The sequence below is a fragment of the Felis catus genome, chromosome C1 (genome assembly GCF_018350175.1).
Source record: "Felis catus isolate Fca126 chromosome C1, F.catus_Fca126_mat1.0, whole genome shotgun sequence".
Classification (NCBI taxonomy): domain Eukaryota; kingdom Metazoa; phylum Chordata; class Mammalia; order Carnivora; family Felidae; genus Felis; species Felis catus.
Window position 1 is genome coordinate 4,098,868 of NC_058375.1, and position 13,154 is coordinate 4,112,021.

Sequence of the window (13,154 nt, forward strand, 5' to 3'; positions counted from 1 at the left end):
CTCTGGCCCCTTCTTCTCTGAAACAGCAGCATCGGCTCCCGGAGCCCATCAGTGCTCACCCTTACCATGCGGGGCGTCCATTCACTGCTCTGGCGACACCCGGGGCCGGGGTGCGGGCATGGCTGAAGCTTTAGAGGCAGCCTCAGCGAAGAGGCAGAGTCATTCCAGCCAGTGACCACCCCACCCTCAAAACCAGGTGCCAGGCGGGGTGAGGCAGAAGGCGTGGCTCCCCCACTGGACGTGGCCTGCACACAGGCCTGTCCTACGAGTGGGAAAGACGCCAGCCCGCCAAGTGGGACCCAACCCGGCAGCTTGGTCTAGGGACACTGGAGCTCCATCCGCAGTTTGACTTACTGCCTGCGATTCTAACAGAGAAAAACTGCCAATAGCTTAGGACCCCCCTCCTGGACTGAGAGCCTGTAAGCTCCCTTCCTCTCCCAGCTTTGGGGTCTTTCACAGGGTAAATAAAGAGGACAAAAATAGGGGCACCCGGGGGGGCTCCGTCAGTTAAGTGTCCGACTCGATCTGGTCTCAGGTCACGATCTCACGTGCCCCACGTCCGGGTCTACATTGGCAGTGAGGAGCCTGTCTGGGATTTTCTCTCTCCCTCTCAAAATAAATAAATAAACTAAAAAACAGAGGACAATGATAATTGGCTGCAGGAACAATGTTCTCCCTCTTCCAGCTTTTAAGTAGTTAGCATGAAGCAGGGCGCTGGGCGGCTGTCGTAGGGACACCTGGGCAGACAAAAGAAGGTTTCAGAGCTGGGAATGGTTTTCAAAGGCAGGAAACACACTCTGGGTGCTGGGTCCAAGCAAGGTTCACCTTTCCCGGCTGTGTCCTCTCCCCCAGGCCGTCCCGACCAACAGAATCACCGGGCAGCTCCAGCAACTGGAACACCTGGGCCTCCCTATGGCCTCCGGTCCTACTGGTGGGGCCCGGGCACCTGCATTTTTGAGTGCCCTGGTGATCCCCGCGGGCAGCAAGAATGAGACCACAATCCACAACCTCTCAGGATAGTGGACAGACCCACACTGTGGGAAGGATGAGCCGGCCAATGGGGCAAAACCCCTGAAGGGGGCAGGAAGAGGGTCCAAAGCCCAAAGGGAGGGCCAACCCCACAAAAGCTGGCGAGACTGACGGGTAAGACCAGCTGCAAAGGCTGTGCTGGCAGGGGCGGGGCCTGGCAGGGGCGGGGTCTGGCAGGGACAGGGTCAGAGCTGCAGGCATCTGATTCCATCTCAGGAGCAGCTGCTCCCCAGCGAGGTCCCCAGACCTATGGGTGCTTGGGGTGTTCAGGACCCGGTGGGGGGTGGGGGGAGGGCACAGCCATCCAGAGCAGTGGCTGCAGAGGGAGGGTTTGTTAAGCACAGCATGGGGAGGGGGGCCCGGAAACTGCAGACCACACAATTTGTTATTCAGGAAAGCAGACAGCAGGAAGATGGTGGAAGGGCCCTGGGCAGAGGCTAGAATGAGCAGTGAGGATCGGGGAAGGGGGACAGGCAGAGGTGTGGCCAGACTCCCTGGATTTCTGAACGGGAACCTCAGAAGCCGTAAGGTGACGCACCAATGCCTCCAAGTCCCTGGGAAAGCATGCCAGACACAAACTGCAGATAAACCACTGAGCCCCCGAGAGAGTGCCCCCCATCAGTTCTCCCTTTCTTCTATGGCAACTCCAGTGTTCAACAGACGCATCTGGCCAGCTAGACCCACCAGCGGACGTGAGCGTTGGGTGCAGTTTCCCAGGAGCCCCACTGCCTCTGGGCGGAACACTGGTGCCACATTGTGCTGCCGCCCAGCAGAAACAGGGCCACCCCAGGGACAGCAGACCGAGGCAGAGGGAGCCTCCACGCAAGCCCCTGACCTCTCACAACTGCATCATTACACAGGACACAATAGTCCTCTGTCTTGTGGAAGCCACCATTTGGGGCCTTCAGCCCAGCAGCTGAATCTTTAAAATTTTTTTTAATGTTTTATTCATTTTGAGAGGGGGAGAGAGAGAGAGAGAGAGAGACAGAATGTGAGCAGGGGAGGGGCGTGGCGGGGGGGGGGGGGCAGAGACACAGAATCCGAAGCAGGCTCCTAGCTCCGAGCCGTCAGCACAGAGCCCGACGTGGGGCTGGAACTCACAAACCGTGAGATCATGAGCCGAGCCGAAGTCGAACGCTTAAACGACTGAGCCGCCCAGGCGCCCCTGAACCTTTAATCTGGCTAATACATACCTTTCACGGGAAGCCACTGGAGGACATGTTCCACCTAAACCAGCAAAGAGGAAACGGGAAGCTCTAGGAGTCTGAGCGCCCGGCCCCGGGGAGCCGTGCAGCAGGTGCAGGGAACGGGCGGGCCGGCTTGGGTGGGGGGAGGGCGCTCTCTCCAGGGAAACGCGTACCGAACGACTGCCCGGCGGGCAAAACTGTACCGAGAAGCATTTTACAGAGGCACGGAGGCTTAGCTGGGTGTTCAAAGTCGGTGGAAGATGAGGTGACGAGGAGGGACCGCGGTGACAAAGCCACACGGCGACGCAGTCGTGGCGCTCTGCCTGGCGTGGCGCGGGCGGTACTCACGCCGGCGGAGTCTGAGGATGATGCGCCGAGAGGCGCCGGGGAGACGGAGCCACAGACGTCCAGCCAGAGCAGCACAGCCAGAGCAGCTGCTCAAGTGAAGCGAGGGCAGGGCAGCTGGGTTTGGCTAAAGGCCGTCTTGGACCCCCTTCCACAGAATACCTCGGTTTCAAATAATTAATTAAAAGTTTTTTTAAAGTGCCAAAGGAAAAAAATCCAAGGCCGCCAGAAGTTCAGAAGTGCAGAATTCGTGTGGAGGACACCTCCAGTCCGCCCTGAGCGGGACGCTGGGCCACCCCCCAGGGAGCCCCCCACTGTGGTCGTGGTCGGGCTGGTGGCGAGCAGAGACCCCCCCTCCCGGGGAGCGGCCCACAGAGGGCCAGGCAGGGAGCAGCCCAGAGGAAGGAAGAGGCATAGGGGGCGCCTGGGGGGCTCACTTGTTAAACGTCTGACTTCAGCTCAGGTCACGACCTCACAGCTCATGGGATCGAGCCCATGACTCCGCCTCAGAGTAAGATGCTTACTTTCGGGCTCAGATACCTGTGTTTTATCCTGTCACGAAGTAACGTCAATTCCCATTCTTACCGAGCGTTTTCAGCAAGGATGGGTGTCGGGCGAGTCTATGAAAAGGTCCTCGCTGTGGCATGACCCTAAACCCCCCAGAGATATCTGCCAAGTCACCCCCTCAGGGGCCACAACCGACAGTGGGCGAGGGGAGGCCTCACCCAGGACCCAGGGAAGGCAGAGGCCAAACCCCAGGCTGACGCTTGTGCGGAGGCCCTGACGTCAGAAGCACGGGGCTACAGACGGCGGTCCTTCCCGGCACACTGGGCCAAGTTCCTCTGCACAGCCTCCTGCCGGCTCCCTGCTGCTCCTGCCTCCCTCAGTGAGTCACCGGAGGTCCTGTCCACGCACCCAGGACGGGACGCAAGACTGGGCATCTGACTGGCGTCCCGTATTCCATCTGGGACCTCCTCCCACACCCGCTATGCCCCCCACCGGTTTTAGCACAGCCAGCGGCCAGCGTCTGTGCTGTGTGTTTCTAAGTGGCGGGACAGGAGCGGGTTCACAAGATTAAGACGATCTCGGGTGTGAAAATCACAGAAAATGGCACGGGGGAATGGTTTCTCAAAGACACATACGCGGTACAGGATGACTGAATAAAAGCCAAAACTGGCCTCCATTTCCACGCGAGAGCTTCCCCTGCGATTGGCACCTACTGAATTACAGGTTAGAGGCAACTTTGATTCAAATGAGTTTAGACACCATCTATCGACAGCCTTGTCTCTGTAGGAAAACACCATAAAATCCCAGGTCTCTCGCGGGTGTTTCCAGCACAGTGTTAATTTTGTTCATTCGCTCCCGGTGAGTTACCCGGACGCCGTTCAGAGATCGCATTTGATAAAAATATTAGGTGTGTTTTTTTTTAACTTGTGGGCACAAAACCCATACCAAAATAGGCATTAAAAACTGTAAAGCCATCGCAAACATGCCTTCAATGCGCTTCTTAAAAAACCGTGCCGGTATCGAACGGACGCAGCAGTCCAGGCCCCGTGGGTGAACACGATAACCTGTGGGATTCCAGATTTCCAACAACTCCCTCACATCCTCCTGCCCGCAAAGACAGAGCCCAGGCTTTTCAACAAGGAGACAGCGGATAGAGGAAACACCACCTTTCCCGAACTTCCAACACGTGGACGAGACAAGCAAAAGTTCTAGCACAGAGTTTCACAAATTCCCGGCGGGATGGAGCTCAGGCAGGCTGAAAGGCCGTTCTCAGCAGTTACAGGAGCCTGGGCTCGGAAGAGGGGCCGCCCCCCACTTCCAGGAGGCAGGCGAGGGCTGGTGGAGAAGAGGAGACGAGACGGCTTATGAGACTGCCCTGTCCTCAGAGTATGGAGATGCCCTGCCTGCCACCACACGCACGCGCCTGGAAAGTACTGTTGGTTGCAAAGCACAGCTTCCGTTGGGTAGGATCTAAGTGAATCACATCTAAGGGCACCGCCGCCAGCATTTAGTTGAGAGAGGAAGACAATCATGAAATTAAAAATATACACGTATATATACACAAAAAGAGGACTAGCTAAAAAAAAAAAAAAAAAGCAACTTAAAAAATATATCTCAAATCCCACAGCCCATTACCCTACGCTTCTCATCCTGGAAGTAATCTGTGCCTCCTGTTCACGAAACAGGTCTCTGGAAAGCGGCTCTTTGACTCTGTGAGGCCCCGGAGGCCACACAAACAGTAAGATCAAGCCTGGCTCCTGAGGCCTCCCCTGGTGGAAGTATCAGTGTAACCCTGCACAGAGTGGCACCACGTGAGGTGGGCTTTGAAGGATGAATAGGAGTTTTCTGAGGAGAAAACGGAAGAGCTGGGTACTCCGGGCAATTGGAAATGAGAACATAAAGGAAGGGCATTGTGTCAGTGCCTGTATATCTACTGTTTTCTGTAAATCACAAAAAGCAATTACACTTCACTAAGGTAAAAAGTGCCCCCTGTGAACCCGGAGCTAAGTCCTCCCTACCTCCCGCCATACTTCCCGAGCCTTGTTTAAGGTGGAGTCTGACCAAAGGAAGAAAGAAAGAACAACTCAGTGGCAAAACCATGTTCAAGTAGCCACTCTTTGTTGGTGGGTCACACTGTTACTCCCTGGTGACATCACTGTCCCCGGGAAGGCCCTGGCCCGACCCACAGGCGTCCACCAAACACCTCACGGTTACATGGTCCTGGGGTGGCGAGTGACCCTCCATCAGGACAGTCATCCATCTGACTTTCGTTTCCAATTTTAAAAACAGGCGCCGACTGTATTTCGGTGATTTATTATGCAGCCTCTTAAAAGTTTAAACTTCTCCTTCATTAAACACAAGAGCCTAAACTGGGTCAGACGGCAGCCTGGCTCCCGGGGGATTAACGGGGACGTGCAAACGGGAGCCGCTGTCTTCTTACCTCCGTGCACGAAGCCGTGCAGGGTGCAGTCGGAAGGCCCCACCAGGTGGATCAAGCTGGACTGGCTGTAGCTGACCGTGTTCGGCTCTGGAATCGCAAAGGGGAGAGATTAGGCCTGGGGACAGATCGCACCCGCGACGGAGCGCTACGCTGAGCGGACGGCTTGAGGGTGATTTCTCAACATGCTCCGGCCGGGGAAGGGGAAGGCTTTCTCGGAGGCTGATCAGCCGCTCTGTCGGTGGGTCCTGAGGTCACTCCCCGTGTCCCCAACAAGGCCCTGTCCCGAGCCACAGGCAGTCAGCAGACACCTCGCAGCTACACGCTCCCAGGGCCGTGGGCACCCTCCATCGGGACGGTGTTCGGTCTGGCTCTGACTCCCATTTTGTAAACGATCGTGGACAATGTCGCAGAAACTTACCATGCAACCTCGCAAGCGTGTACATTTATAGCTCACCGAACGCAACGGCGAGGTGGAAACCAGGAACCTGAGGGAGACGCCACAGACTCGGCCTCCCTGGGAGCACCCTGGGACTCCCGCCAGCCCCCAGGCTGCCCAGGAAGACTCGGCACCCAGAGGCATGCCAGCCTCTCCCTCCCAGTCACGGCCCCAGCTCACCAAATCCCTGGGGGGCATCCCTCCCTCCCTTGATGATGCTGCTGAAATAGCTGTAAGAGGCTATGCTTAAAAACAGACGTGATAGGGGCGCCTGGGTGGCGCAGTCGGTTAAGTGTCCGACTTCAGCCAGGTCACGATCTCGCGGTCTGTGAGTTCGAGCCCCGCGTCGGGCTCTGGGCTGATGGCTCAGAGCCTGGAGCCTGTTTCCGATTCTGTGTCTCCCTCTCTCTCTGCCCCTCCCCCGTTCATGCTCTGTCTCTGTCCCAAAAATAAATAAATGTTGAAAAATTTAGAAAAAAAAAAAAAAAAAAAACAGACGTGATAAAACCCTGTCCCCAGAAGGCAGTTGTCATACCGCGGCACTGCCTCCTCTAACACGTGCGGGTAACACGGGTATAAGGTCTTCTGAGCAGACCCAGCCGCCGCTCCCACCTTCCAGAGCCTTCTGGGCAAGGATGACCCTCATCTGTCTCTTGCCCGGATGGCTGGTGTTCAGGAGGGGTGCCCCTTCCCGCCCCAGCAAGGCCGAGCTGTCAAGGAGGCCGGCCCACAGGGCCACTGAGTGACGGGGACACAGTGCAGATGAGCAGGGGTCCTCTCTACGTGGGGCTGTGCACGGAACAGCCTGCACAAACGCTATGTTGCCCTGCAGGCAAGAGCTGGTGGCACGCCCGCCCGTGTCTCCCCAGCACCACCCGTCCTCCCGAGACTGTCTGACGCTCCTCCCTACGGAATTCAAACCACCTGCTGGCCTGAAGGGGTCACAAGGCAGGGAAACTGGAGCCCGTGGAAACTGAGACCGTTAAGTATTTAACTCCAAACTCAAGACATTTTGTACTGGTCCTCGAGCCTCACAGCTTAGAGTGATTCAGACTCAAGTTCCGAGCACTTGTGTCACGTGCCGTCCACTGAGAGGCCCCCGAGGAAGGCGGAAGAGGCCCTCAGCTGCGTGGGAAGCCATGAAGTGGCTCCAACTCTGGAAGAGGGGGGGTGTCTGGTTCTCAGGGGCAGTTGGTTCTCACCTCTAGGGGGTCCCGCGACTGGCCCTGCTCCCCCCACCTTCCTTTCTGGCTCACTGTGTGTGGTCAGAGGCAGGGGCCGGCTCCCGCGTGAGGTCCCAGCTCCTGCCTCGGGCTCTGCTGGGGGGTAGGAAGCAGCATCCCGTCCCGGGGTCAGGAGCTAGTGAAGGGTGCCCACGTGAGAGGCCACATTCTGGGGACTTGGCCATCCAGCCGACCCGTCTGGATGTGGGTCAGACTGTCATCACAAGGGGCCCCTCCACGAGCTGGTGGGCAAGGACACTACCCAAAACCAACCGACAGATGACAGGGACAACTCCAAGAGAGGGGGGATGGGGTAACATCAAAAGCAGCAGGAAAGGCGCTCCAGGTGTCCCCTGGTGCCACAGGGACTGCACGTAGTGCAGACGGCCCGTGGCTTTGACTCCAGGGAGGAGATGCTCCTCCCAGCTGCCACTTGAGTGCAGGCCTCCCAGGCCCTAGGGGTGTCCAGGATTCTGCCCTCCCTGGTTTCTTTTTTTTTTTTTTTTTTAATTTTTTTTTCAACGTTTTTTATTATTTATTTTTGGGACAGAGAGAGACAGAGCATGAACGGGGGAGGGGCAGAGAGAGAGGGAGACACAGAATCGGAAACAGGCTCCAGGCTCTGAGCCATCAGCCCAGAGCCCGACGCGGGGCTCGAACTCACGGACCGCGAGATCGTAACCTGGCTGAAGTCGGACGCTCAACCGACTGCGCCACCCAGGCGCCCCCCCTCCCCGGTTTCTAATTTCACTGGGAAATGGCAAAGACACACCCCCAAATCCCTGTTGTGCTATGGGAGGTTCAGGTAACGGTCCCTGCTGGTGCGAGTGCACCCAGCCAGGGCCACGCCTACAGCCAGCCTTGGGGGCTCAGACACCTGGAGCGTCCCTGCCTGGGGACAGCCGGAGAAACCACAAAGCACACTGATGACGACCCTCTCCTCGCCTATCAGAGAAACACCCCCAGTCAGCGCTGTCCGGTCCACAACACGCTGATCTCAAACGCTGACTCCCTTGAGCCCTGTCTCTGCAAAGCACGCGAGTGGACGGCAGAAAGGCCCCGAGAGCCAAGGGGGCCTGCTCTGCTGCCCGCGTTCGTGTCCTACTCATAAAAGACGCGAAAGCCACTCTTGCAGCACAAATGAAAATTCATTCTCAAATCTGGCCCGATCTCAGGAACTGCTTTGACCAGCAAAGAGGTCTGCAGGTGAACGTTTTAAAACATCAAACCATGGAGAACTGCACACAAAAGCTCTGTCGTGTCAGATGTCTATTTACTCAAATGACAAGTCATTTGAATAATGACCACGATCTAGTCAAAGAGATGCCCCCCCTGTTCTCGAATGGCATTCAAAAGTTATCAGTTAGGCCATGTCTAATAATTTAATGTTCTCAGAACTTGAACCGATAAGCTTTTAATAAGCGAAAGCACCAAAATTCTGATGGGGAAAAACAACACCGCCCCCCGGCCACACCCCAGTCCTGCTTCCCTCGGCCGTGAACTTGGCACCCACGGGGCTCTTCGCAGGTGGGCCTGTGTCTATTTTTTTGTGTGTTTGGTTCCCGGTCCCTGGTCGTCCTCAGCGGCCTCTCCTCTGTTCATTTCTGCACCTCAGGTGAACCACAGTGATACCTACGGGAAAAGACTCTGCCAAGTGCAAGGTGGAGGCACAGAGACTCGGAGGCTGTTACTGCTGCCCATGCTGCCTTAATGAATACATAAGTGGGCATCAGAATTGGGGCCCCACCCAAAGGAAACCCTTGAAACAGCCAGTTGGGAAGCAGAAATGAGAGTGAATGGAGCCCAGAAACCTGGGGCATCAAGGTGGGAAAAGCCTATTGCTTCTGGGGACCGAGGGGCACAGAGATCAAAGCCCATCACCACTCAGCCCATGAATGTGTCCACGCGAGAGAGTGTCAAGGAAGCCACCGTCCAGCTCAGAGAGCTTGAGAAGTGTGCTGGAAAGGACTCTCAGCGTGACTGTCACAAGCAGCCGACAGGAAGTCAACAGATCCAATGCCCACTAAGCTCAGGAGGGGAAAACCTCTGACGTCCCCCATCACAGATGAGCAGGTGCCCACTCCAGTGAGGCCGAGGAGGACAGCGGACACGAAGACCCTTCCGGACAGCTGAAAGGGACTGAGAGGACCCACCCTCACCCCGAGGGCAGCACCAGGGTCTCCTGCAGGCCCTCCCCTGGCCAGGAGGCTCAGCCCTGGGAACAGGTGAGCGTGTCCGCCCCTCACCTGCTGTCCCGCCTCCGTGTAGACAGTGCCAGTGCAGGGGGCCCATTGTTAGTTCACTGGCTCCCGGCCCCTGTCCCCAAAGTACTGCATCTAAATGCAACAGGAGACCACACACAACCCGAGACACTGCTCTCTGACGCAAGCTGGACAGGATTTCCAGGTGAGGTGACCCACACGTGCGAAGGAATGAACAGGTGGACAGCAGGCAGGACGGGGCAGTCCCTTCTCCTCACCTTCTCCACGCATGGCCCCTCGCAGGCTGCCCAGGGGCGTTGCTGCTTCCAGGCCCGACCATCAAAATCCCAGATGTGTGAGCCTGGCTGCTCTTTCCCCTTCCAAGAGAACCCCGGAAGCTACCTGTTAAAGAGGCAGAGCCCCAAGACAGAGTCCACACCATCTGCAGACACCCCCTGATTAGGAACACCCGGTTTGGACTTTATAGGAAATGAACCTCTAGTAAGTTAGGCACGAGGATTTTAGGGTTCAGAAGCTACAGCAGCTACCATGACCTTGGCTAATACAGAGCCAATTCTTTGAACCTCAACTATACGATGACATCCGGAACCTGAGTGAGGTCCCCAGGGCAGTGACAGGAGAGGATCAACACGGCCATAAACAAACACAAAATTCCCCTTTACTGCGTTTGCAGCCAAGGAAACAGAGGCGCAGGGAGACTAAGCCCCCGTGGAGGCAGAAGTGGGATTCAGACCAGGGCAGTCTGACTCTACACAATCTTTCCCTCACTGCCCGGCCCCTGCCTCCCCACACCTCACTCCCTCCCCAGAGCAAGTGCTCACGGGCACAGGATGGTGGGACCTGGTCAGATCCCGGTCAGATCCGAGACGGGCACCAAGCACTCTCACGGACGGCTTGGAGAGGATGTGCCCGAAGGGGTGGCCGGTCACAGGCCGGCCACAAGGAGGCAGAGCCCGGGCCCAGGCCAACAACCAGAGCCAGGCTGACTTTGTCCTAAACCTCACAGCTCCCCCAAAAGGCTCCAGATGGCCAAACAGTCCCTACATGGCCAAAGCTGGACATCTGATGACCGTGGATCAAAGAGTTCAAGGTAATTCTATTTTCTCTCGTCAGATGGAGAAAGCAATAAGAAAAGCTGGGTTTTAAAGAGCTCCCAGACTCTCTGAAAAGGCATCTCAAGGATGAGGTCAGCCCTGGAAGGGGGTTGCTAGGCAACAGCTGGCTGAAATCTGGCTCTGGTCTCAACAGTGACAGAGAGCCGCAGATACGTGGGGTGGCGGGGGTCCTCCCACAGGAAGGGGCTCGAGTGCTGGAAAGATCCCCAGTGCTGAGCACACACTCGGCCCTTCCTGCTGAGCTCCTGTCCTGCTGGCTCAAGCACAGCTGCCAGACGCAGCCCGGGGCCAAGCCACGCAGGAGGTGGTGGCCGGTCCTGGGGAGCCCGTCCTGCTCCAGGCACTGGGAGCCCTGCCAGGCCGAGGGCAGCTCTACCGGGAAACTGAGGTCAAAAGTACAGATGACATTCAAAAACACAAGCAACGGACATATGACTTCCTGAAGAAGCATTTAAAAGCCAGTCCCCCTAAGCCAATCTTCTGAGAAAGATGCATTTTTATTGGAACACAGAAAAGTAAAAAATAAAAGCTTGTAAAAGTCTGTCAAGAAAGCTCGAACTTCAGAAGGCCACCTTTGGTTAATATCTTTGGAGAGTAACAGATTCCGAGAAACATTATGTACCAGATTTACAGTCAAACACCATAGCAAACAGAAAATAACCCCATGCGCAAAGGGACTTTAACCTGGAAACCGTGAGCTTTATATTCAGTTTCCCAGACAGTCAAAGGAGGAAACCAGGACCGACCTCAGGTTCTCAAAGCCCCGGATTCGGCCCTCAGCCCAGCTTCCATCCCAAGCACTCGCCAGAAACCACCCACGGAGGGGAGCGCCCGAGCAGACCCCACGTGCCTCCCCGACTTCTCCCCAGCCCTACCCTTGAGGCTGGCCTGACACTGTCTCCCCCTCCTGTCTAATGAGAACACTGGTCACGGGGCACCTGGGTGGCTCAGTCAGTTGAGCGTCCAACTCTTGACTTTGACGCAGGTCATGATCTCAGTTTGGGAGATCGAGCCCCAGGTCGGGCTCTGTATTGAGCATGGAGCCTGCTTAAGATTCTCTCTCTTCCTCCCTCTGCCCCTCCTTCATACACGTTCTCTCTCTCTCTAAAAAAAACAAAAACAAAAAAGAACACTGATGATGACTGGATTTGGGGCCCACCTGGGTAAAGCAGAATGACCTCATCTCGAGATCCTTCACTTGACTACACTTGCAAACACCCTTTCTGCAACTAAGGGTCCAGACACGGACGTGTCTTCTGGGGAGGGCTGCCGCTCAGCCCCCTCCAGTTTCTCTGTCCCCGAATTCCCTCAGCGCCGAGTGTGTACCTCTCCTAAGAACCCCCACCTCGCCTCCCTCACATCATTTGTCGCCCTCCGTATCTGTGCCTGACCAGCCTGTGCGCTCGCCCTCCCAAAAGCAGAGCCCGGGTCTGACGCCCTCAGCAGAGGTCTTAGGGCCTGGGGCAGACCTTCGTCATCAGGAGGGACCCCAGGCCTGTCTTGTGGGTTACTGTGTTATCAACAGACGGTCTGTTTACTTTTCATCTTTAGAGATACCGCTTCATAGAATTTCATCAGAGCAGCAACATTTCGGACGAGGAATTTGTCACTTTGGCGTTTGCTGGAAAGCAGAGGTGAAAAGAACAGTAAAGACACCAACCCACGCACAGTCCACCAGCCTTCCCTGTGGGCGGGTTTGAGGCTGGAACATGAGAAGGATAAGGGGGAGACGCACAGGAAGGGACCAAAAGGTTTGCAGACTCTTGTGCAAATAGACCCCGCCTGGGGAAGCCAGGACATGCCGGCTGAACGGCCCAACTCGAAGCCCAGAAGGTCCCATCCTCATGTGTACCCTGCTGTGCCGTCACCAGTGTCCCTACCCCGATGCTGGATGTGGCCTGCAGCCAGGGCAAGTGGGTGGGTGGCCGGAAACTTTGTCTGGCCCGGGGCCCTGGAGCTCGCCGTGGTCCTGGTTAGTGGAAGTCGGGGCACAGCTCAGAGTGAGGAGAGGGATTCCTCGGGACAGGTCCTCAGCTGTCAAGGACCAAACCAGGAACTCAGACACTACCTGTGTCTGGGTGCCCTGAGGTGTCACCTACGGAACCCGGCAACAACACACAGCATGTTCTGGAGAGTGCTCTTCACGCAGATAAAACGTGGTCACTGCGTGTGCAGGGGAGACACAGGTTACCAGGAAGACCCACGTCCCAAGCACTCACCGTGTCCCGATGGGAACAGACAGCCCCAGAGACCCTGCCCTGAACTGTCTGGGCACCGGGGAAGCCGTCTGCTCAGGACGCGGTGGGGGAAGTCCCATCTGCAGGGGACCATCCCTGGACCCATGTGTTCGGATTCTGGATGGACACGCTGTTAAAGCCGGCCACCCGGACGTGCGGGCAAGGGGGCAAAAGACAGGCGGACGCGGCCCGAGAAGGCGCCAGTGCACCCACAGAGCGTTCTCGCCCGCACAGCCAGGGAGGCCATTTGCCACGGCGACACGTGAGTGGCGGGCTGGCGAGGAACGACGTACGAAAAGCTGTTGCCATTTGTGTTTTCTATGAACGGGAAATCCCGTAAGAAATGTGCCCCTGAGCACATGGGGGGCGCGGGGGGGGGGACACAAGAGCAACTCCACGCCCAGGCACCTCCA

General features: G+C 56.8%; 1 protein-coding gene across 6 annotated transcripts in view; it reads right to left on the reverse strand.

The window, feature by feature from the left end:
* ACOT7 (acyl-CoA thioesterase 7) overlaps nt 1–13,154 on the reverse strand; it is a 101,202-nt gene that overhangs the window by 39,099 nt on the left and 48,949 nt on the right. For all 6 annotated transcript variants that reach the window (XM_023258023.2, XM_045035010.1, XM_045035013.1 and 3 more), the window contains exon 6: nt 5,509–5,595. In XM_023258023.2, the coding sequence (XP_023113791.1) occupies nt 5,509–5,595 (87 nt within the window). The remainder of the gene's footprint in view (nt 1–5,508; nt 5,596–13,154) is intronic.